Consider the following 22985-nt stretch of genomic DNA (forward strand, 5'->3'; position numbering starts at 1 on the left):
CAGGGTTAATGAGAAGATTGGACAGTCTGTCTAATGGAGAGGAGGGCACGGCAGAATCTGCCATGGAGCAGGGGAAGGTGCCAGAGTTCTAGGTCAACTGTCTCATATACTGGGTGACCTTGAACAAATGATTTCCTTTGTCTGGGTCTCAGTTTCCTTCCCTGTAAAATGAGGTGGTTGCAAAGAAGCAAATTTAGGTTTGATGTCAGAAGAAACTCCTTCCTAACAATCGTTTGGTAGTTCAGTTATGTTTAGACTCTTCCTGACTCCATTTAGGGTTTCCTCGGCAGAGATACTGCAGTGGTTTATCATTTCCTTCTCCAGATCATTTTACAGATGAGGAAACTGAGGCAAACGGGGTGAAGTGACTTGCCCATGGTCACATAGTAAGTATATGAGGCCTCATTTGAACTCAGGTCTTCCAGACTCCAAGCCAGGTACTCTATGCACTATGGCAGCTAGCTGCCTAATAATTAGAGCTCTCCAAAAGTGGAATGGACTGCCCGAGGAGGTGAGGGGTTCCCCCTTGTTGGAGGTCTTTCACCAGAGACCATTTGTCACGTTAGAATAGAGATTCCTTTCAGTTTGGGTCAGACTACCTGGCCACTAAAGTCCTTCCCTGGGTTGCTAGGTGGCACATTGGATAGAGTGCCCAGCCTGGAGTCAGGAAGACTCATCTCTCTGAATTCAAATCAGGCCTCAGACACTTACTAGCTTTGTGACCCTGGGCAAGTCACTTCACCCTGTTTGCCTCAGTTTCCTCATCTGTAAAATGAGCTGGAGAAGAAAATGGCAAACCACTCCAGTATCTCTGCCTAGAAAACCCCAAAATGGGGCTCAGACACTATTGAAACAACAACAAAAAAAGTCTTTCCCAGCTCTCAATTCTACGATTAGTAGAGTTATAGAGAGGCTCCTAGCTCTACAGGCCCTTCCAGCTCTCACATTCTATGTTCTAAAGGCTCTTTCTGCTCTGGCTTCTGCTACAAAACATACACCTTTGAAGAGACTAGGACATTTGGGGATCAAAACCTAAGAGGAAGACACAGCCTATACCTGGCCCCCCAGTTGGCTGGGGCTTCAGGTCCGCCCTAAGGGCATGCCCCATACCTCTCCTGCTCCAATGTCCCCGCTGGAAGGAGGGATGCATCCCCTCACCCCAAACAACACTTGAGAAAAAAGGTGGTGTCCTGTACCAGGCATCCCTGATAAGACCAGACACCCCTTCCTAGCTAGAGCTGAGCAGCTAATAGAGCCTGGGCCCCCAGAGACAACCTGTCAGGTCATAAATGTTGGCTTACACTGTTACAGGAGGCACTAAATTTGGAACTGCAGAGGAAGTCCCAAGGGCCCCAGGATGGGGATTTTCAACCCCAGCTCTGGGACACTGAAGAATGGTTTCTCATCATCCCCAAGGAAAGAAAAAGCAAAGGACTCAGTGATGTAGGTAATGACTGGTCCTCCCCCCTCTTCCTGAGGCGGGGGTCAAAGGCTTTGTCTCTACTAGCTTCCCTATTTCAGGGGCATCGATTTAGAGGGGGAGAAGAATCTGGAGAGATTTGAGCCTAATCCCCTCACTTTGCCGGTAAGGAAACTGGGACCCGGTGAGGTTGTGCTCCCCCAGGGTCACTCAGAGCTGGGAACTAAACCCAGGGCCTTGGACTCCAAACCAAGCGCACTCTCTCCCCACCTGCACTCACACCCCGATTATGCTTTAAGGTTTACAAAGCCCACAACATGGGCCACCCTAGGGGGTCTCTGGTCCAAGCATCAGCATCCCATTTTACAGAAAAAGAAACTGAGGCTCAGAGAGGGGCAAGACCCTGTCACTGGCGTCAGAACCTTCAAATCCAGGCTTCCCAGCTACATTTCCAGAGCTGCTTCCTCCATAGCAGCTGTCTCCCCTTCAAGTACAGTGGTTTTGCCATTGGCATTTGCTCAGTTATTAGGAAAACTACGGGACAGAAGTGTGGGCCACGCCAGCCCCTCCCTCCTAAGTTTGCAGCTTTAGCTTGACTGCCCCTTGGGGGGAGGCCTATTAAACACTGAAAGCAGAATGAGGACTGGGGGAGAAGAAGAGAATGTTTCCGCAGTGCTGGGAGGAAGGCTGAGGCTCTCAACTCCACTATTGTTCTGGTAGGGCCAGGGAGGTTGCTGTCCAGCCCTGCTGGACCAGTGAGGGTGGAAGCATGGGGCTCCTCCCTGACATCCCCATGGGGTCCCACAACCCTCCCCCCACCACCTGCCTCGAAATCCGGGCTTCTTAACCCTACTTTTGTCATGGACCCCTTTTGGGGGATGTTTTTAAATGCATAAAATAAATTACAGAGAATTACAAAGGAAACCAACACTACTTAGTTATCAAATTTGTATATTTTATACATATATAATATATATTTATATATAAAACAAGTCCCCACAGCCCAGGTCAGGAACCCCTGTCCTAAATACTTGTGGACTGATTGATACTCAGACAGAAATGCTGCTTCTAGAATTACTGGTCTCAGTGGCTTCAGAATTCTGGTCCCTCTGAGTCCTAAGAGGAAAAAGCACCTACTAGGAGCCTGGAGACTTAGGAGGAAACAGGATTTTAGCTTAAGAAGGAAATTCGGAGGCCATGTAGTCCAACCCCCTCCTAGATGGTCTCCCCTCCCACTCCCCTCAGATCTCCTGCTCTCCATAAAATGCCTCATCCAGGAGGGAAGGGACAAGAGCCAGAGAGGAAGGAAGAGAGGGTACCACAATGGGTACCTATAAATGAAGAGTCTCATGTACTATTTTGTAACTTGTCTGATGTCAGACAGGTACTCAGTGGCATGGACTCGAACACAGGTCTTCTGACTTCAAATCCAGTGTTCTTTCTTCTGAACCAGGACCCTAGTTTTCTGAGGGCTAGTCTGAGACTATGATATCTCCTTGGTGCTCTGACATCCCCAAGGTGCCACCAGGTAAGATGCCAGAGGTTGACTTGTTGTCTGAGGGTCCGGCTGCCCTGGTCCTCTCTGGCTCTGCCCCCTTCTCCTCTATACTGGCTCAGAGCTGGGGAGAGGAGGGGATCTGACAAAGAAGGTGGGGTAGGGAAGACCTTCTGGGAGCCCTGCAGCACCTCCTTCACGGCCAGGGAAGGCCAGGGCTAGGGAGCCAGAAATGAACCTGAAGACAAGGAAAATGAGTCCCAGAGGTGGTGAGTGGTAGAGCTAGAATTCAAAACCAGGTCTTCAGGCTCCAAATTCGTACCCCCTTCCATTACCCACAGGCAGAGAGTCGTGGACAATCCAGTCAGAGCAGGTAATACAATCACTCCACGTTTTTATCGTGATTTAAAGCCTGCAAAATGCATTCCCCACAACATCCTTGTGAGGGAGGTAGTATAAGTACATTTCCATTTTACAGATTAGAAAACTAAGCTTCAGAATCGAAGTGAAGTGACTTGTGCAAGGTCACACTAAGAAGAGTCACAGCTGGGACTTTCTGCCCCACTGTATTCTTTCCATTCCACTAGACACACCTGCTCTCCCGGGCAGGGAGGCCAGCTCCAAGCTAAGTCCTCCTAGCAGGAGCCTCCTCAGGTCAGCCTCCCCCTCCTCAGCTCTGCCCTCCATCTGGAGGGCTCTCCTGGGGGCCAGGGACCAGCCCCGCCGCCACTTGGTCCTGGTGCCACAGGTGCTCCCCCAGACCATTGAGGATATGTGCCACATCTGCCAGCCCAGCCCGCCCATCCAGGGTACGCCCGTCAGCCAATCGGCGCCCAGGCACACTCTTCACACGCAGCAGGGGCAGCGCCCAGGCCTGGCGGAAGGCCGTGAGGTCACGCTCAGGAACATCGGTATGCATGTACTGATCAAACCTGGAGAAGAAGGAGGTCAAGGAAAGCATAGTGTCCCCAGCTCTTTCTGGACCACCCGAGCACTTGTCCTCAGGCCTTCCCTTCCCCCAGACTCCACCTCCTTCACCTCCCTCTGGGAGGCAGCCAGGGCTGAAGTCCAGCACCGATGGTCCCAACCTCCCCAGGGTGGCCAGCTCCCAGATCCAGGAGCCCCGTAACTCATCCCACAATCCCCCTGTCCAGCCTCACCCACACTGACCCACTTTTGAACCTGGAAAAGGTATAGCACCAGGATGCTGGTTTCTCTCTGAGATCCTGGCTGACATCCTCTTAAAGAACTAGAGTCTCAGAAATAGAAGGAACCTCAGGGTTCATTGAGTCAGCCATTACCTGAGCAAGGATTAAAACTAGGTCTTCCTGACTGTGAGGTCACCTTTCTGTCCACTGAGCCACGCTGCCTCTCTCTCTTACAGGCTCCTCAAAGCCCCAGGACTTCTTCTCTCCTGACCCAAGAGTACAGAGCTTGTTGGAGCAGGGACACATCCCTCCGGACAGACCAAGCCAGCCATGTGCGCAATGGGGCACACCCAGAGACAAGCATCGTGCTGGGGTCCCAGGACTATAAATGGAAAAGACACCACAAGGATACTTCGAGCCAATGACCATCTTGACAGTGTTGGGGGCATCTCCGGCAACCCGGGAGAGTTGAGCCGGGAGGTCTTCAAAGGAGGAACGGTCCGTGAAGGAGAAAAGGAAAAGGAAGGCGTCTGTTTTCTCCTTGCAGGCCTAGATCACAGGAGCACAGATTTTGGAGGTGGAAAAGACTTTAGGGGTCACTGAGTCCAACCCCTTCATCTTACAGATGAGGAAACTGGTTAAGTGATTAGCCCAGGGGTCACGAAGATAGCAAGTGTTGGAGAGGGGATGGGAGCCCAGCTCTTTCTGCCTCAAGTTCAGCCTTCTATCCATTATATCAACTGCCTCTCAAAAGAGGAAGCTTGCACCTCTAACTCTGGGGACAGTCTCAATGTATTCCACCCATCAGTCACTGTGCCACTAGGACTCCTCTAGCTACGACTGAGGACTTCACGGAACAGCCAGGATACCCTGCGCAGCCCAGCATCCCTTCCCCAAGAGGCAGGACAACAACTCCTTGGGAGTCAGGAATAAGGACCAAGAGTTTCCATCTGCACCCCATCCAACTCCTACCCTTCCAGAACATCTTCCAGCCCCACCCTGGGGAACACTCATCTATGCATTCTATATGTTAAGCACCTCCTGTGGGGCAAAAAGCAGTGTGCCAATCACTGGGAGAGATGTAAAGTCTGGACACAGTACAGTAGTCTTGGCCCTTGAGAGGTGGGGGGGGCCCCAAAACCCAAGCATTCTTAACCCCTCTCTTGCACCTCCACTCACAGGCAGAATGTGATCAAATTTCTTGAGCGCTGCCTCTCCACAGTCCCAGAACTCGAATCGGAAGATGACCACTCGATCGCTGACCTGCAGTTTGGCCGGCCAATACACTACTGTTGTCTGGATGCCTAGGGAAAGGGATTGCTCATTACCTCTGTGTGGGATGGATTTTACGAATCCAAAAATTAACAACAGAGGCATCTCCAGGTGAAAGTAGAAAGGAAAATTTATTATGATCCTGCAGGAAAGGGCAACCCGGACATCGAGAGGACTGGGGGTCCTCTCAGTGTCAGAGCGCACTGGACCCAGAAAATTGGGGTGTTTATATAGGTCCCTAACCGCAATTCCCCCTCCCAACCTCCTTCCTCTCAGCTTGCAGACGTAAGCTTTGAGGGTACAATCTAGACGCGATAAATCTACCCAGGGACAATGGCAAGGAACAAACAGTATGGTTATTTTTTTAACAAGCAGGTGACAGTCATAAACTTCCCACCATTCTTGTTTCATTCTACTATCAATCTCAAGGTAGTAAATCTGTCTTAATAACAATGACAATGACGATTAAACAAACAGTTCGGTTATCGGTGACAGGCAGGAGTTAGTTGTTAGTTACCTCATCTTCACATCTGTGGCTATGGCGGATATCCCCAGTATCCTTACACCTTGCCTCCCATCATTCTTATACCTAACTAATCTTGCACATCTATATTGCACCTGGCTTTTCGGCTTTCCATCCATTCTTCCCCAAACAGAGGTTCTCTTATCTTGGGGTCAATGTACAGGGGGTGAGTATCCTGTGTCTTATCCTTATCCTCAGAGAATTTTATGGTTGCTGACTTATTCACCTCAACCCTTCTTTCTTTCAGGCCTCTCGCCATCAGGTAAATACACAGGACCTGTTCTTAACCTCGGGGGCCTACGGTCACTAGCTAAGCTTGTGGAGGGGAAAATATCTAAGTAGAGAAATGGGACTCACTATCCTACTTATTTCTATTTATCTAATTTGTTCCCTTTTATGAGAGGTCTTCACTCGTCCCACACACCTCCATTCTTCTGTCCTTACCTGGCCCCAGCTCTGCAAACAGCCTGGGAAGAAGAGATGGCCTAGAGACTGGGGCAGTTTACAGAAGAAGAGACAAGACTATCTGCCCTGGGGAGCCCCCAGAATTAGAGGGAGGGGCAGAGCCCTGCCCTCAGGAAGCACCTAGTTTGAACATCAGTCAAGGGCATAGACATAAAACACACTTAGCAACAACTACAAAGTAAAACATCAATGAACATAAAGGAACAGAGGAGGACCATAAATACATGAGTCTAAGCAAACAGACCAAGGAAAGCCAATGTAACCAGAGGAGATTTTCTAGCAGAGGTGAGTTTTTAAAAGACAGCCGCAGCGGTTAGTCCCCTTCTTCCAGAACCAAGGCCTCCCATCCCATTACCGCTTACCTACTGTTTCATGGTGGATCACAGGAACCTCCAGGCCCGCCAACTTGGCCACCAGGGCTGTCTTCCCCACCCCACTCTTCCCAGAAACAAAGATCTTGTAGCTTGCAGTGTCAGCAGCCACCTGGGGAGGCAGAACCGGCCTTTCAAGCAGCCCTAGAATAATAAGTAATCCTTGCTTCAGATACTCACCTCCCCAAAGTAAACCCTTCCCTAGCTCTGCAACCATCCAGTCTGACCTCTCCATTTCTCAGGCCCAGAGGGGGAAAGTAATTTGGGGAAGGTAACTGAACAAGTTAGCAACATTGCAGGAAACAGGACCCAGTACTGCTAACATCTAGTTGAGGGCTCTCAACTATACCATGTGGGTGAATGTATAAATGAATTCAATATACGTTTTAATTATACTAGAAGAAGAGCCCTGTAACAGATGAGTAAGACAAACTCCTTGCAAACATGATGTAAAGCCTCTTCCAAAACTAAGACTTAAGAAAAGACTCAGGGGACAGACACGATCTTTTCTGGCACTGTTACTGATTTGTGGTATGACTCTGACAAGTCATTTTTCTTATCTGAAACTCAGTATCCCCATCTGTAAAATATGAGGGTTAGATTAAACAATTTCTAAGGCCCCTCCCAGCTATGACATCTCTGTTCAAAGACTCTTTCCGGCACTAACATTCGATGTTCTAAGGCCCCTCCCAGCTTTGACATTCTATACCCTAAGGTCCTTTCTAGCTCTGACACTCTATAGTCTAAGATCTCTTCCAGCTCTGACATTCTATACTCTAAGGCCCCTTCCAGCTCTGATATTATTTGTTGTAAGGTCCCTTCCAGCTTTGACATCCTGTGTTCTAAGATCCTTCACACCTTCAACATTCTGCAAACTAATGATCCTCTCAGCTCAGAATTAGGGTTACATTGTTGTGTTCCAAGGTTCCTTCTGGCTCTGATATCCTAAAGCATCTTTCATTTCTCAAATCTGCTGATTATCCTGTGGCTCAGGCCATCCCCTAAGGCTTTATTTATAACTGGCAGGGAAGAAAAATGGGAGGAGAAGAAGAAAGATAATGAGCTAAAATACCAGATCCCTTTTTTGGGGGAACCAACAGCCCAGAGAGGAGTCATTGAAGGCCAGAGCTAGAGAGGACTTTGGAGCGCATCAAATCCAACCCCCTCCTTTTTCTGAGAAAGAACCTGAAGCCCAGAGAGGTTCTTTCCCAAGGTCCCACACTTCGAGGTAGGGCTGGGATCAGGCTCCCAATGAGAGTCGTGGGAGCATCCCCAGTCTCTACTGGCAGAGGTCAACAGCTTGAGTCTCCACTCACCAAACACCCTCCGCCGGTTCTTCCGAAGGATGGATGACAGGTACTCTTTGCCCTCTGTGCTCTCGTGCCAGTCAGAGACAATCACAGAGCCTGGGGCTGGGAGCCTGGCCATGGCCCGACCCAGATAGTCCACTCTCCCCAGGACTGAGGAGGCTGAAGTACAAGTGGCCTGTGATATTGGTGGGAAGACCTAATGAGAGGGAGCTCTCTAAGAATGCATTTCCTGTTGCAACAAAGGGGCAAAGCTACCTGAATGGGCTCTCTTATCACCCTCAGCAATTACAAAGTCTCCCCATTCTTACTGCCCCAGAGAGGTATCCTGGGAGGGGGGGAATACTCTTGTGCTTTTATTGCTCCCATGGGGGACGTTTAAATATCCACCCTCTTCATCCAGTGCCCCAGAAGGGCAGATACATGTCACCAACAGCATTCCTCTCACTGACCCAGGGGACATTGACAGGACCCCTCCGTCCTCTGCCCCAGGGGGATACTGACAGGACCCCCTCCTCCTCAGTCCCAGGGGGACATAGACAGGACCCCTTCCTCCTCAGCCCCAGGGGGACATTGACAGGACCCCCTCCTCCTCAGCCCCAGGAAGATGTTGACAGGACCCCCTCCCTCCTCTACCCCAGGGGGACATTGACAGGACCCCCTCCTCCTCTGCCCTAGGGGGATATTGACAGGACGCCCCCCTCCTCCCCTGCCCCAGGGGGACATTGACAGGACCCCCTCCCTCCTCTGCCCTAGGGGCACAGTGACAGGCCTTGCCCGCCCCGGCCCCCCCCCCCTCCTCTCACAGCCCCTCCTCTCTTAGTGGACCAAAGAGGGCGATTATCCGCGCCCCTTTCTCCACCTGCTTTGCGCCGGCTCCCTTAAGACCTGCTCACCGCCTCCCATCAGCTACAACCAGGCGCCCCACGCTTACACGCGAGATAGGTACCACCTCACTGCGCACGCGTAGCCCCGCCCCGGAATCGGCTCCCGAAGTCTGAGTAGAACTCGGTGAGCTCGCGCTACCGGAAGCTTTACTGTTGCTATGGAGACCTAATAGGCGGGGAGGAGGGCGGGACTACATACATTCCCCACCCCTTCCCCACTTCTCAGAACTACGGGCGTCCTCTCCATGGCAACAAGGGCACTGGTGCGCTTGCGCATATTTGCTCTTCTTCCCAGGCCGTGGGAACCAGGTCCTGGGGCGGGGCTGCTGGTGCGTATTGAAGTCAGACGCAGATCGGGCGGAAGTAGAACCCCTGGTGGTCTCCCTGGAGATATAGAAGAGCTGGGGCCCTTAAAGAGGCAAGAGCGTACACAATCTTATCGTCACCCTGTGAACGAGAACCCTCAACACTAGCAACTGCGGCTGCGCCATTCCAGCCAATCAACACACAGATTCTACTCCCACCCCCACCCCCTCCCAGCCCTCACCCCGCACCAATACACTCTGTTTAAAAGAAAACTCGCCTCCTCTAGGGAGACTTCCCGGATTAATCCTTTCCACCTTGCACTGAAATGCTACCCTAGGAGACCATCGGGTCAAAAATTCTTAATCTAGGGGTCGTGAACTTGTGTTTTCACTTTTTTGGTAACTCGTTCAGTCGTGCCCGACTCTTCATGACCCCATGGACCTTAGCACCCCCAGTCCTCCACTGTCTCCCAAAGTCTGTCCAAACTCATGTTCATCGTTTCCATAACACTAACCATCCATCGCATCCTCTGCCGTCCCCTCCTCCTCTTGCCTTCCCAACATCAGGGTCTTTTCCAATGAGTCCCATCTTCTCGTTAAGTGGCCAGAGTATTCAAGCTTCAGCTCCAGCTTGGCCTTCCAGTGAAGAGCCTGAATTAATTTCTTTAATTGGTTGATTCGACCTCCTTCTGTCCAGGGGACTCTCCGAAGTCTTTCCAGCATCACAGTTGGACATCTCGATTCTGTAGCACTCGGCTTTTCTTAATCTTTCCAAATCTCCCAGCCCGTCTGTCTCTGCTTTTCAGCATATTGTCCAGATTTGCCATAGCTTTCCTTCCAAGGAGCAGGGGTCTTTTAATTTCATGGCTATAGTCGCTATCTGCAGTGATATTTGAGCCCAAGAATACAAAATCTGACCCTGCTTCCGTTTCTTCTCCCCCTATTTGCCAGGAAGTGGTGGGACCAGATGCCAAGGTCTTAGTTTTTTGATGTTAAGCTCCAAGCCAGTTTTTATAGTCTCCTCTATCACCATCATCAAGAGGCTTCTCAATTTCTCTTCACCTTCTGCCTTCAGAGTGGTATTGTCTGCATATCTAAGATTGTTGATATTTCTCTCGGCAACTTTAATTCCAGCTTTTGATTCATCCAGCCTGGAACTTCATATGATGTCCTCTGCACATAAGTGAAAATAAATAAGGTGACACTACACAGCCTTGTGGTACTCCTTTTCCAATCTTTGGCCGATCAGTTGTTCCATGTTTGCTTCTTGGCCTACACGAAGGCTCCTCAGGAGACAGGTAAAATGATCTGGTACTCCCATCTTTGTGAGGACTTGCCACATTTTGTTGTGATTCACATAATCAAAGGCTTTAGTGTAGTCAATGAAGCAAAAGTACATGTTTTTCTGGAACTTCCTTGCTTTCTGCAATGAATCCAAAGAATGTTGGCAATTTGGTCTCTAGTTCCTCTGCCTCCTAAGAGAAAAACAGCCTGCTCTTCTGATAATTCTCAGTTCACATATTGCTGAAGCCTAGCTTGTAGAATCTTAAGCATAACCTTGTGGGAGTGTGAAATGCGAACATTCCTTGGCATTGCCTTTCTTTAGGATTGGAACATAAATGGATCTTTTCCAATCCACCAGCAACTGTTGTATCTTCCAAATTGGCCGGCATTTGCTGAGTCCCACACTTTAACAGCATTATCTTTTAGGATTTTAAATAACCCAGCTGGAATTCTGTCACCTCCGCTAGCCTTATTGTTAACAATGCTTCTTATGGCCCACCTGGCTTCATTCTCCTGGATGTCCAGCTCTAGATCAGTAACCACACCCTCATGGTTATCGGAGATGTTAAGAGCTTTCTTTAAAGTTCTTCTATATATTCTTGCCGCCTCTTCTTAGTCACTTCAGCTTCTATTAAGTACCTAACATTTTTCCTCTTTTTTTTTGCATGAGACTTTTTCTTGATATCTCTAATTTTCTCAAAGAGATCTCTTGTCTTTCCCATTCTGTTGTTTTCTTCTATTTCTTTGCATTGCTCATTTAAGAGAACCTTCTTATCTCTCCTTGCTATTCTCTTCAATTCTGCAGTCAGTTGGGTATATCTTTCCCTTTCCTTCTTTCCTCAGCTGTTTGTAAAGCCTCATCAGAAGCCATTTTGCTTTCTTGCTCTTCATTTTCCGTGGAATGTTTTTGGTTGCTGCCTCCTATACAATATTGCAAACCTCTGTTCATAGTTTTTCAGGCACTCTATACCAGATCTAATCCCTTAAATCTATTTATCACTTCCATTTCATATTCATAAAGGCTGTTATTTAGGTCATATCTATACAGTCTGATGATTTTTCCTACTTTTGTCAATTTAAGTCTGAGTTTTGCAAATAAGAAGCTCATGATTGATAACCCTTTCTCTAGGGTCTTAGACCTCTTTTTTCATCTCTGAGCCCACTATGGCAACTCCCTTCCAGAGGGCTAGCTAAAGGAAGCATCAGGTCAGGGTACCAGAATTGAAGGGCTAGCCAGGACCTCTAAGCTACTTGTGTTCCAACCCTTAATTAGACAAGAAAATTCTATAACATCCTTGACAGGTGGTCACCCAGCCTCTATTGAGACCACCAGTGATGAGGAATTCATCTCCTCATAAAGCAACTCCACTCCATTTTCAGCCCAATCCCAGAATTCTAGCCCTTTCCCCCAACCACCAGCCAAGAACTCCCTGTCTATCCATAGTTCCCTGTTCCCACTCCCCAATATTTTGCATTCATCTCAGTGCCCAGAGGCTCTTCTATATCCTTTGCCTTCTAGAGAATTGGATGGAGCTGGTCACCCAGTGATCATGGACAACCTGATGCCAATGTGGGACAAGAAGCCCAGAGCCCTATACTTTCCCCAACAAGATCAGAGCTGTAAGTAGGAAATTTTGTGGCTGGGGCACAGGATGTGTGAATGGATGAAGCTCACTACATCTGTAGTCACCAAAGGAAGAAGACCCAGGACAAAGTTGCAATCATCAAGGATGGGGCCAGGTGCAAGGTGAGCCCTGAGATGGAAAAAACTTATTTGGGGCAACTCTGTCAGTACCCCAAAAATGTTGTCCCCTAGTTAAAAGCCCCATTTGACTCACCCTAAAACTTCTGCCCTAAGTTTCTCTCAATTCTGGGTAACTCCCATCAGTAGATTCCCCAGGTGCCAAGCACTCCTGAAGAAAATAAAGAAATTGGGCTGACCGAGTTAGCTACCTATCTATGCCATTTAATCTTTTTTTTTGGAGGGGGGAAGGCAAGGCAATTGGGGTTAAGTGACCTGCCCAAGGTCACACAGCTAGTAAGTGTGTCAAGTGTCTGAGGCCAAATTTGAACTCAGGTCCTCCCGACTCCAGGGCCGGCTCTACTCACTGTACCACCTAGCTGCCCCTAATCTTTTTCACTCATCTCTTATTCAGTCTTCTACTTCAGCACTTCTCAAGCCCCCAAAGCTACCCTCGGTCCCTTCTCTGTCATCAGATGACCCAGTATTAAGCCTTCTTGAAGCTATGAAACCTCAGTTCTCTCACCACCACCCCCCCATTTCTACAGCCTCTAATCCTTTTGCTGTCCTCACCCATCTTCTCCTTCTCTCTAATCTCAGAGGAAGGGGTGGCTCCTCTACTGGACCCAGCTACATCCTTCCTTTTCACCTATGTGAACCCTTGGTTCCTTCTCCTCCCATCTCTGTGACCCTGCTTCATAAATTATTCCATCTCACACGTATTTCCAGTGTCTTCTTCACTGGGAATACTTACCTTGAACCTGCAAACATGTTCAAGTCTTTACTAGCTAATGAATGAATAAATGGATGGATGGGTGGATGGATGAATAAATGCCTTCCCTAATACCCCCTCAGGCTATAATTCTGCTTCTTCTCTGCTCACTGTCCCATCTATACTACCCACTTACCCCAACACTTTGCAATCTGACTTCTATCTCCACACCTCTACAGAAACAGTCTTCCCCAAGGTCACTCTACAGAAATCGCCTTTTCTGAGGTCGTTCGTGATCTCATTGACAAATCCGATGGTATTTTTTTAAGTCATCCTCCATGACCTCTTCACAATGTGACACAGTGGACTGCCTCCTCTTCCTTCATACCATGCTTGAGCTAGATGTTGTATATGTAGCTCAAACCAAATATGTCCAAAACAGAATTTGTTATCATCTTCTCCCCCCTCCCCACCCCCGCCAAAACCTTCCCTGTTATTGTCAAGAGCACCACGGTCATCCTGGCTGCCCAGGAGCATACCTTCAGCATCATCCTGATCTCTTCACTCACTGTCTGATTTGTTGTGAGATCTTGTTGTTATTATTTTTATAATATCTTTTTAATTTTTGTTGTTGTTCAGTCATTTTTCAGTTGTGTCTGACTCTTTATGACCCCATTTTGGCATTTTCTTAGCAGAGATACTTGGAGGGGTTTGCCATTTCCTTCTCCAGATCATTTTACAGATGAGGAAACTGAAGCAAACGGGATGAAATGACTTGCCCAGGGTCACACACCTAGTTCAGACCCTCATCATATCTTACCTGGACTGTTGGTAATAGCCTCTAACTGGCTTCCCTGCTCAGCTGCCAGGGTGATTTTTTGAAAGCTTCAAACTGACCTCATCACTCTAACTCCCGACAAGAGTGGCTCCCTATTACCTCTAGGACTGAATACAAAATCATCTGTTTAGCATTTAAAGCCCTGTCCCCTTCCCGTCTTTCCTGTTTTCTTATATTCTGTTTCCCTCTATGAACTCTATGATCCCACTTAAACTAGCCTATACTTACACCATATTACACCTCCCATTTCCTGTACTGGCCATCCCCTATGCCAAGAATCCCCTGCTCCCCTCACCTCTGCCTCTTGGAATCCCTGGATTTAAGAGAGCTCAAATGTCAACTTCTAAAGGAAGCCTTTCCTTACTTCCCTGTTACTGTTGAGGGTACCACCATCCTTCCAAGGACCCAGTCTCCCAACCTAGGAATCATCCTGGATTCCTCACTATCTTTCACCCCTCCATATCCATATTGTTGCCAGGACCTGCCAATTTCACCCTTGCAGCATCTCTCAGATACATCTCCTTCTCTTCTCCGACACTGTCCCCTACTCTAGTGCTGGCCTTCATCACCTCATGCCTTGATTATTGCAATAGCCTGCTGGTGACTTTGCACAGCACTGCCTCACTTAAATCCAATTCATTTAAGGTCAAGACATCACTCACCTGATGTCCTCTTTGAGACAAAGGACAAACAACATGTAACCAACCATGTCACCCCTTACTCTATAAACTTTCCATAACCTCCAGGAGCAAATACAAAATGTTTTGTTTGTCATTCAAAGCCCTTTATAACATAGCCCCCTCCTACCTTTCCAGTCTTCTTTCAGGTTACTCCCTGATCCAGGACTCTCACCTCCTGGCTCATCCTGGAACTCTAGACATTTTCTCTGGCTTTCTTCCTTGCCAGGAATTCTCTTCTTCTTGATCTCTACCTCCTGGCTTCTCTGGCTTCCTTCAAGTGACAACTAAAATCCCATCTTCTTCAAGGAGCCTTTCCTAATCCACCTTCATTGGTTTTTTTTTTTTAGCCTATTTATTATTTATTTAGTTTTAGTTTTCAGCATTCAATTTTATAAGATTTTGAGTTCCAAATTTTCCCCCTCCCTCCCCAAAATGGCATGCAATTTGATATTTTTATACAATCATATTAAACACACTTCCACATTAGTCATGTGGATCTACCTTCACTCTGGAGCCTTGTCTGTGCTGATTACTTCCTACTTGTCCTGTATGTGGCTTGCACATAGCTTTGTACATGGTTGTTTGCATGTTGTCTCCCCCCTTAGACAGTGAGCTCCCTGAGGGCAGGGATTGTTTTTCACTTTCTTTTAAGGTGCCAGGCATACCTTGCTAAATACTGGGGATAGCTTTCTAATTTTTGTTGTCATTCAGTCATTTTTTCAATCGTGGCTGACTCTTTGTGACCCCATTTTGGGGTTTTCTTAGCAGAGATCCTGGAGTGGTTTGCCGTTTCCTTCTCCAGCTCATTTTACCGATGAGGAAACTGAGGCGAACAGCGTTAAGTGACTTGCCTGGATTTGAACTCCGGAAGATGAGTCTTCCTGATTTCAAGCCAGAACTCTATCCATGGCTCCACCCAGCTGCCCCAGCTTTTTAAAAAGTCGTCTAATAAACGCTTGTTGATTTGAGGTTACTAATCCCCACCTCCCAGCTGCTTGCACCCTCCCTCCCCAAATTACCTAGGATTCATCTTATATATATTCCGAATATGCTTTTTTATTTTCATGTCATCTCTCCATTAGAAAGGAAACTCTTTGAGGGCAGGAACAATCTCCCCATTCAGTCTCTGGATCCCCGGAGCTTAGGCCAGTGCCCAGCTAACAGGAGACTCTTAAACTCTTGTCTGTCAGTTGTTTGCTAAACTCCAGGGCTCTGACCTTGGCCACCTTCTCCTCCTCCTTTATGCTGGCCTTGGTGACCTCATGCACTCACACGGCTTCAGTTACCAGCTCTCTGCGGAGGAATCCTACATCTGCTTCTCCCCCTGACCTCCAGTCCCCGGTTTCTAACCTGCCGGATGGAAATCCTCTCCACACCTCACACCCAATATGTTCACAGCTAAAGCATTTCCTTCCTCATCCTGCTGCCTCTTTCCTCCCCCAACTCCTTCACTTTGATTAATGACCCCACCCAGGTACATAACCTCAGAGTCACCTTTACCTTCTCCCTCCGCCCCCAACCAAACAGCTGCCAAGTTCTATTGTTTCTACCAGCACAATGAAGTTTCCACCCCTTCTCTTCTGCTGTCACCACCCTTGTTTTCGGTCCTCACCTCTTTTCACCCAGAATATTGCATCTGCGTCCTAACTGGTCTTTCTGCCTTCCAGTCTAGGGCTTCTGAAATCCACCCTTCAAATTGTTGTTTGAGTTATCTTTCAAAGGTAGTGAAAGGTAGGGCTCTGATCAGGTCACTCCTCCTCTTAAAAGCTTTCTGTGGCTCCCTATTGTCTATGGAATCAATTGTAATATGGTTGGTTGGTGTCCTTCATTCTCAAAGAGGACCCAAATGACACCACTTGGTTAGAATCAAGTTTCAATCTGTCTGAGTGTGCCTGATCGGACCAATCCGAGCTGGGAATGCTCTACCACAGGTCGGGCACGTTTGTCAGTGTGAATATTTGGGGTGGATTCTCTAAATGTGCGCATCTCACTTTTCTTTTGAGCTACTTCAATTCTGCAGAGCACAGTACCTTCTCTGAAGTGGGCATGCCATGCTGCACAGTCCTGTGCTAGTGTCTCCCATGTCACACAATCAATTCCAAAGTTCTCAAGAGAGACCTTGAGAATGTCCTTGAATGTTTTTTTGGGACCACCATGTGAGTGCATGCTGTGCCACAGTGTGTGAGTTCTCCATAAAATAGTCTTTTTGACAAGCATTTGGCATTTGAACAATGTGACCAGTCCGTAAGAGTTGCACTCTCTGAAGCAGAGTTTGAATGTTTGGCAGTTTAGTTCTAGAAAGGCCCTCAGTATCTAGTACTTTATCCTTCCAGGTGATCTTCAGAATCTTCCTTAAGACAATTCAAATGGAAATGACTCAGTTTCCTGGCATGGTGCTGCTATACTGGTACTTAATATAAGCTCTTTATGGCTGGTCAGTCAATGAAGATTTCTTAAAGCATATCCTCAGCTCCTAACACATAACCTAAGAGATGGTTAACTGACTGATACCAACTCCTCTTCCCAGCAATCAAGTCTCTTCCCAATCTGTCTCCCAACTCTCTGTTCAACTATATCTCAAATGACTCTCCCTTAAGGTATTCTACAGACCTGGCAAACTGGATTTTTCTCATCCTGCCCAGCTCGTCTTTAATTCATGCCATCCCCTATCCTTGGAAAAGCCTCATCCCCTAACCGTTCACCTATCTTTCTCTCTTCAAGACTCAACTCAAATGCCTTTCCCCATGTGAAAATGACCACTCCCTCCTCAAACTTTCTTTTCTTTTTTTTTTAAGATTACGATGAAAATGGTTTTTTTTAAAAAAAAAAAGGTTTTCCAGTCTTAGCCAACATTCAGTTCAATGAAATTCCTAGTCAGCAAAAAAAGAGTGCCTTAAACATGAGATTTGAACTGTATCTCAAAACAGTTAGGTGGCACAGGCACAGTGGATAGAGCTCTGGACGTAGAATCAGGAAGACTCATCTTCTGAAGTTCAAATCTGGCTTCAGACCCTTACTGTGTGACCCTGGGCAAGTCACTTCACCCTGGTTGCTTCAGCTTCCTCATCTATAAAATAAGAAGGAAATGGCAAACCACTCCAGTAACTTTGCCCCAAAAAATGGGGTCATGGACAGTTAGATACAACTGAAAACCATTGAACATTACCTCAAAACAAATTTGTCATCACTAAAAACTTTTGGGGCAGGTAGGTGGTGAAGTGGGTAGATTATCAATTAAGTTGGGACTTTTTTTTACTGTTTTAGAATGATAAATTAAGTGTCTTTGATTGAGTCTTACTAGGTGCAAAGCCCCAGGCCCAAACCCCTATCTACTAGGAGCTAAGCCTATGTGGGCGTGAAGCCCTCAGGGTCCTAAGGGGAGTTAAGACCAGAGCCAAGAGTAGGAGCCCGAGTTCTGGTGGCTCAGATGACTTTTGATGATGGCTAAAGAGTGTATAAAAAGAGAGAACAGAGCTATTTGCTTGAGGCTCTCACTCCTGGCGGTGCAGGACTCTAACCCTAAACGCAGCTGCTCTAAGAGCCTCTCAGCTCACCCAGATGTTGATGGTTCCTTGGTAACTATGAATTGTATCCGGTCTGTTGATAATGTATGTTTGTAGTTTGTTTGTATTTGCTCTGAAATTCAGGGTGCTGGCTTTTTCCCCTGATTTGAAATAAGATTGTTAACCCCCTAATGCTACTTTCCTTAGTAAAGCAGATCAAAAGAACCTGTGCTGGCAGCATCTTTGCTGTTGGGCTTATGTTGATCTTTCACCCCACCCCAACAGCTGTTAGCCTAATTGTTGCAACAAGCACCAGCCCTGGAGTCAGGAAGACCTGAGTTCAAATCCAGCCTCAGTTACTAGTTGTGTGAAGTCTCTTAACCCTGATTGCCTCCCAAAACAAAACAAAACTTAGAGCTGACAATTGTCTAGAGCAAGAATTCCCAATCTTTTTGTGTCTGTGGTTGGATCCCTTCTCAGAAGAATGTTGTGAAATGTTACAAGGGAAATGAATTCTATTGAAATGCAGTTACCAAAATAGTTTTAAAACAAGTTGACAGACCCTTGGCTAAGAACTTGTACCCCTTCCTCTGTACACTTTACCTCCCTCTAACTTTAGGGTTTGGAGTTTTTCAGATTTTTTTGACATGTTTTATTTTTACTTTACAGACATTTACAGATTATTTTGTGAGAGGTCTCTTGCACACAGCAAAACCCTTTACTGAAAGAAATAATGTGGTAACCTCACCTGAAAGTTCATGTCCCATTTCACATCTGTTGAGCTCCCTTCCCCCTCTCTCTAATTGAAAAACAAAAAACGGAAACCTATTTACTTTGTCTCTCACTGACTCCAATTTGCCATAGTACTTGGTCTGCCTGAGCCTCTCTTGGGCACTTCACTTAGTCTCTCCTTAGGCCAGAGTTATATCTCTCCAAACAATCAATTATTAAGTGCCCAATCTATAGCAGGCACAGTGCTGGGCAGATTATAAACTCAATGGGGGCCCATTTTAAATCCATCTTTTTATAGCCCATGGCTCAGCCCATAGGAGGCACCTAATACACATTCATTGAAGTGAATAGTTCAGGTGATACCACAGTGCTTCCTCCCACCCCACCCCCCATCCCACTGTCACCTGCCTCAGATGAAGTCCCACTCATTAGGGACATCCCTGAGCTGTACCTAGGAAGGTTAAGTGACTTGTGAGTAAATCGATTAAGTAGCTAAAGCAGCCAAGTGGCACCGTGGATAGAGCATTGATTGGACTGGCAGTCAGAAGAAGAGTTCAAATCCTGCCTTGGACACTGATTAGCTGTGTGGCTTCAGTTTCTCCATTTGTCAAACGGGGATAACAATAGCCCCTATCTCCCAGGGTTATTGTGAGGATTGAGTGAGATATTTGTAAAGTGCTTTACCGACCTTATGTTGTTCGGTTGTTTTCCCATCATGCCCGATTCTTCGTGACCCCATTTGGGGTTTTCTACAATGGTCTGCCACTTTCTTCTCTAGCTCATTTTACAGATGGGGAAACTGAGGCAAGTGGGGTGAAGTAACTTGCCCAGGGTCACCCAGCTTGTAAATGTCTGAAGCTAGATTTGAACTCAGGAAGATGAGTCCGGGCCCAGCACTCTGGGCACTACGGTGGCCCCTAGCTGCCTACCTAAAATGCTTTACTAACCTTATAATGTTATACAAATGCTAGCAAGTATCTAAAAGCTTGAGTCAGGTCTCTTCAGTCCAATTCCAGCCTTCTTTCTGTTACCGTATATTGTATTTTTGCTCCCTTTTCTCTGAGGACTTGTCATGGGGCACCTTCTATGACACAAAGGGTGGGCCTCTCTAGGGAGCCCCCATCCTCCTGGGTTATACAGGGCTTGCGAATGGGGCCCATGGTGTAGTGGGGGGGGGGCGGAGATCATGGATCCGCTCAATTGTAAAAACATAGAGTTTCCCTCCAACTGAGATGTTGTGGTCAGTGGGGGCCAGGGGAGAATCAACGTTTCTTCCCCTCAGTGTGGTCTCTGGAAAACTCAGGAAAGGGAGAGAGGTACAAGCCTGGGAGCCAAGAATTCCTCTGTGGAGTTGGCCAGCGGCACCAAGAACATCCATTTCCACCAGGATTCCTCAGAATGGTATGAAGTCTTTCCTGAGGTTGGGGACAGGGGGAGGGGGAAGTGAAGCAGTGGGGGGCGGGGTGCAGATTCAAGGCTACTTCTCTCCAAAGCTTTACCTGGCCCTTCTGCTTCCTCCCTGACCTCTGTGTTATTTATTACTATTCCGTTTGGAGCCAGAGGACCTGGGTTCACATCCTGCCTATGCCACCTGTATGACCTCTTCTGTAAAATGAGGAAGTTGAATCAGATTGATGGGGTGCTTGTGCTTGGACCCTAATTCTAACATCACATTTCCCCTAGCCTGTGCTTGGGTGCCTGTGCTTGACCTCCAGTTCTAAAATCACATCTCTCCCTAGCTTCAAAGCATTGGCCCAGGCAGCCTGTCTCCAGTTTAAGGGCAATGCCTTACCAAAACGACTAGTTCTCAAAAACATATTCTTTCCCAGGCAGCCTCTCTATAGCTAAAGGGCAGCATGCCCCAAACTTATCTCTGCTTCTTCCTCGGTAAGCAGCTATGCCCAATCGTAGATTGATTTCCAGATGATACACTGAGTCTAACACACATCCTAGACATAGTCAAATGTATACTCCCTTACATTAATCTTGTCTAACAAGACACGTGATGGAGTCCACCTGGATGTTCCCAGTCAGCCATGAACTTTTGGAGACTTAGTGACATTTCACAGTCAAAACCACACCCACAGGTAGCCCCCCCACCTTGGGCTATTTCTCAGTGAACTCTGGGTAAGATACCTGTGCAGTAGATACAAAAAGTGCATGATCTTTTAAAAACTGACCACCCCTTAATCACACCTTAAACACTCCCTAATCCCACCCCAAAACACCTAATTGACAGGTTTCATCCCTAAATCTTGTACTTAAACTTTCCCTGTAGCCCTATATGGTTGCAGGTTCCCTAAGAACTCTTGCCCACTTTATTTACATAAAGCATAATAAATCTTTGCCTCCTTGACTTACAGAATGCTTGGGTCCATGAATTCATTCCAGGTGACTGGGAACTTTGGTTTGGGATTCCTACATCCCTGGGGTTCATTTCTCCTTCAACAAGATGACCCCATGGTCCCTTCTAGCTCTGGATGGATGATCTTGTGATGGTCTAGGCCACGTCCCTGGAATCTGGGACATCCCTGACTTAAGCCAAAACAGCTCTTTTCTCAAAGGATGGGAACGGTCAGGAACAGATGGGTTCCCAGCCTCAGGCCTGGAAGAGTCAAGCAAACTTGGCCAAGGCTCTTAGGCATTTACTAACAACAGCTACACCAGGCACCACAGAGCAGGTACCCTGGGCCAGAAACTGCCCAAGCACAAAGGAGTTTTCCCAAGCCTGAGACTGCCATCAGCTAGGAGCGAAGACAAAATGAAGCCTGCTCTCTCTACCCCCCTGATTTATTATTTTTCAGAAGGGGAAAAAAGGGAGGGATTCAGAAGTTCCGGGTTTGAGTCCTAGCACTAATCTTGGGCCAATCTCTTTACCTGTGGGAGCCTTAACTTCCTCTTCAGGAAAATGGAAAAATGGAGAAAGAGTCCCTGACTGCTTCATAAGAGAATTCAAAGGAGACAAGGTATAGGAGATCCCATTGCAAGCTAATAAGTATCTCATGGATGCAAGTGGATTTCTTTACTGTGAGATGCCATCGTATAATGACCACTGGGCTCAAGAGATCTGGGTCCTAGTCCTGGTTCTGCTAATGAATGATGCAATGGGCTTCTCTGGCCCTCAGCTTCCCCTTCTGATGAAGTGGAAGCTCTTTGAAAACAGGGGACTGATTCATTTTTATCTTTTTTCCCCGGTGCCTAGCTCAGGGGCCATAATTATTTGTTGATGGACTAAATCTGTAAAATGAGGGTCCTTTTCTCTGACACTATATGCCATGACCTTTGACCATGACAGAGCGTGGTGCTGTGGACGGAGCCAGTCCAGTCCCAGATATTGACTGGCTGTGACCTGAGGTTAAGTCCCAAGCTCTCCGAGTCACAGCTGCCACCTTTTCTGAATGGGGATAATCATACTGGTGCACACCGTTACCATGAGGAAAGGCCAAAGCCCCAAGTTTGATTTTTAATTGAATCTCAGCTCGGACTAGAGTTTAAAACAATTCCTGGGGTGCCCCCATGTGGCTGCTTTGGGAACTCCACCCTCCTGGCCCCTGATGCTTTAGCTATCCACTTTTCCCATCACAGCTTACAGCATCTGAATTTTTCTGGTTCCTTTTCCATATCAAAAATCAAGCATAAAATGCTCAGCAGATGGGGAGTTTGACCTCGGTTCTGTCTTCCTCTCCTTGTCTTTCCTGGCACCTGGTAGAGGGTTAGTCCCTGTTGTCTCATATCTGAAGAAACCTAAGTCCAACAACTGGTGTCCTTGGACCCAGTCACACACGTGATGTGACGTGAGAGATCCCAGATGAGCTGCCCAAATACAGCCCCCTCCCCTTCCTTTCCTTAAGGGCCCAAGTCATCAAATCCTGCAGACAAAGGAGACTGAGCTCCTTGAGAGTAGGGACTGGTTCCATAGCACTTCTGTACAGCTGGAACATAGTAGGCACTTAATGTTTATGGACAGCCTAAGCTGTCTTTAGCACATTGAGTTTGCAGCCCACTAAAACCCCCAAATCCTTTTCTTTAGCTATATCTCTACCCCCCATCTTATATCTGTGAAGCTGAATTTTAGAAATCCAAATGGAAAACTTTTATCATCTACTAAATTTGCTATTATTTGATTTGGCCCAAACACTCAAGGGTCTTTGGATCCTAAGTCATCTGTTGTGATGGCTAGCTTTCCTAATTTTGTGCCATCTGCTAATTGAAGCTTGAACGTTACACCTTTAAATCATTAATAAAAACGTGCATCTGCCTGTACCCCATGGCTTCTGTGAGGGGTTTAGGTATAGGCTGGTA

General features: G+C 47.2%; 1 protein-coding gene across 1 annotated transcript; it reads right to left on the reverse strand.

Moving 5' to 3' along the window:
* Positions 1-2758: 2758 nt before the first annotated feature.
* Positions 2759-8949, reverse strand: CPLANE2 (ciliogenesis and planar polarity effector 2). Its single transcript, XM_036746339.1, has 6 exons — positions 8864-8949; positions 8011-8179; positions 6686-6838; positions 5243-5367; positions 4476-4612; positions 2759-3847 (listed from the first exon to the last, which is right to left on the reverse strand). Exons 2-6 carry the CDS (start codon positions 8120-8122, stop codon positions 3586-3588), a joined length of 789 nt encoding a protein of 262 aa, XP_036602234.1. The 5' UTR covers positions 8123-8179; positions 8864-8949; the 3' UTR covers positions 2759-3585.
* Positions 8950-22985: the final 14036 nt, after the last annotated feature.

Source organism: Trichosurus vulpecula, chromosome 2 (assembly GCF_011100635.1).
Source record: "Trichosurus vulpecula isolate mTriVul1 chromosome 2, mTriVul1.pri, whole genome shotgun sequence".
Lineage (NCBI taxonomy): Eukaryota > Metazoa > Chordata > Mammalia > Diprotodontia > Phalangeridae > Trichosurus > Trichosurus vulpecula.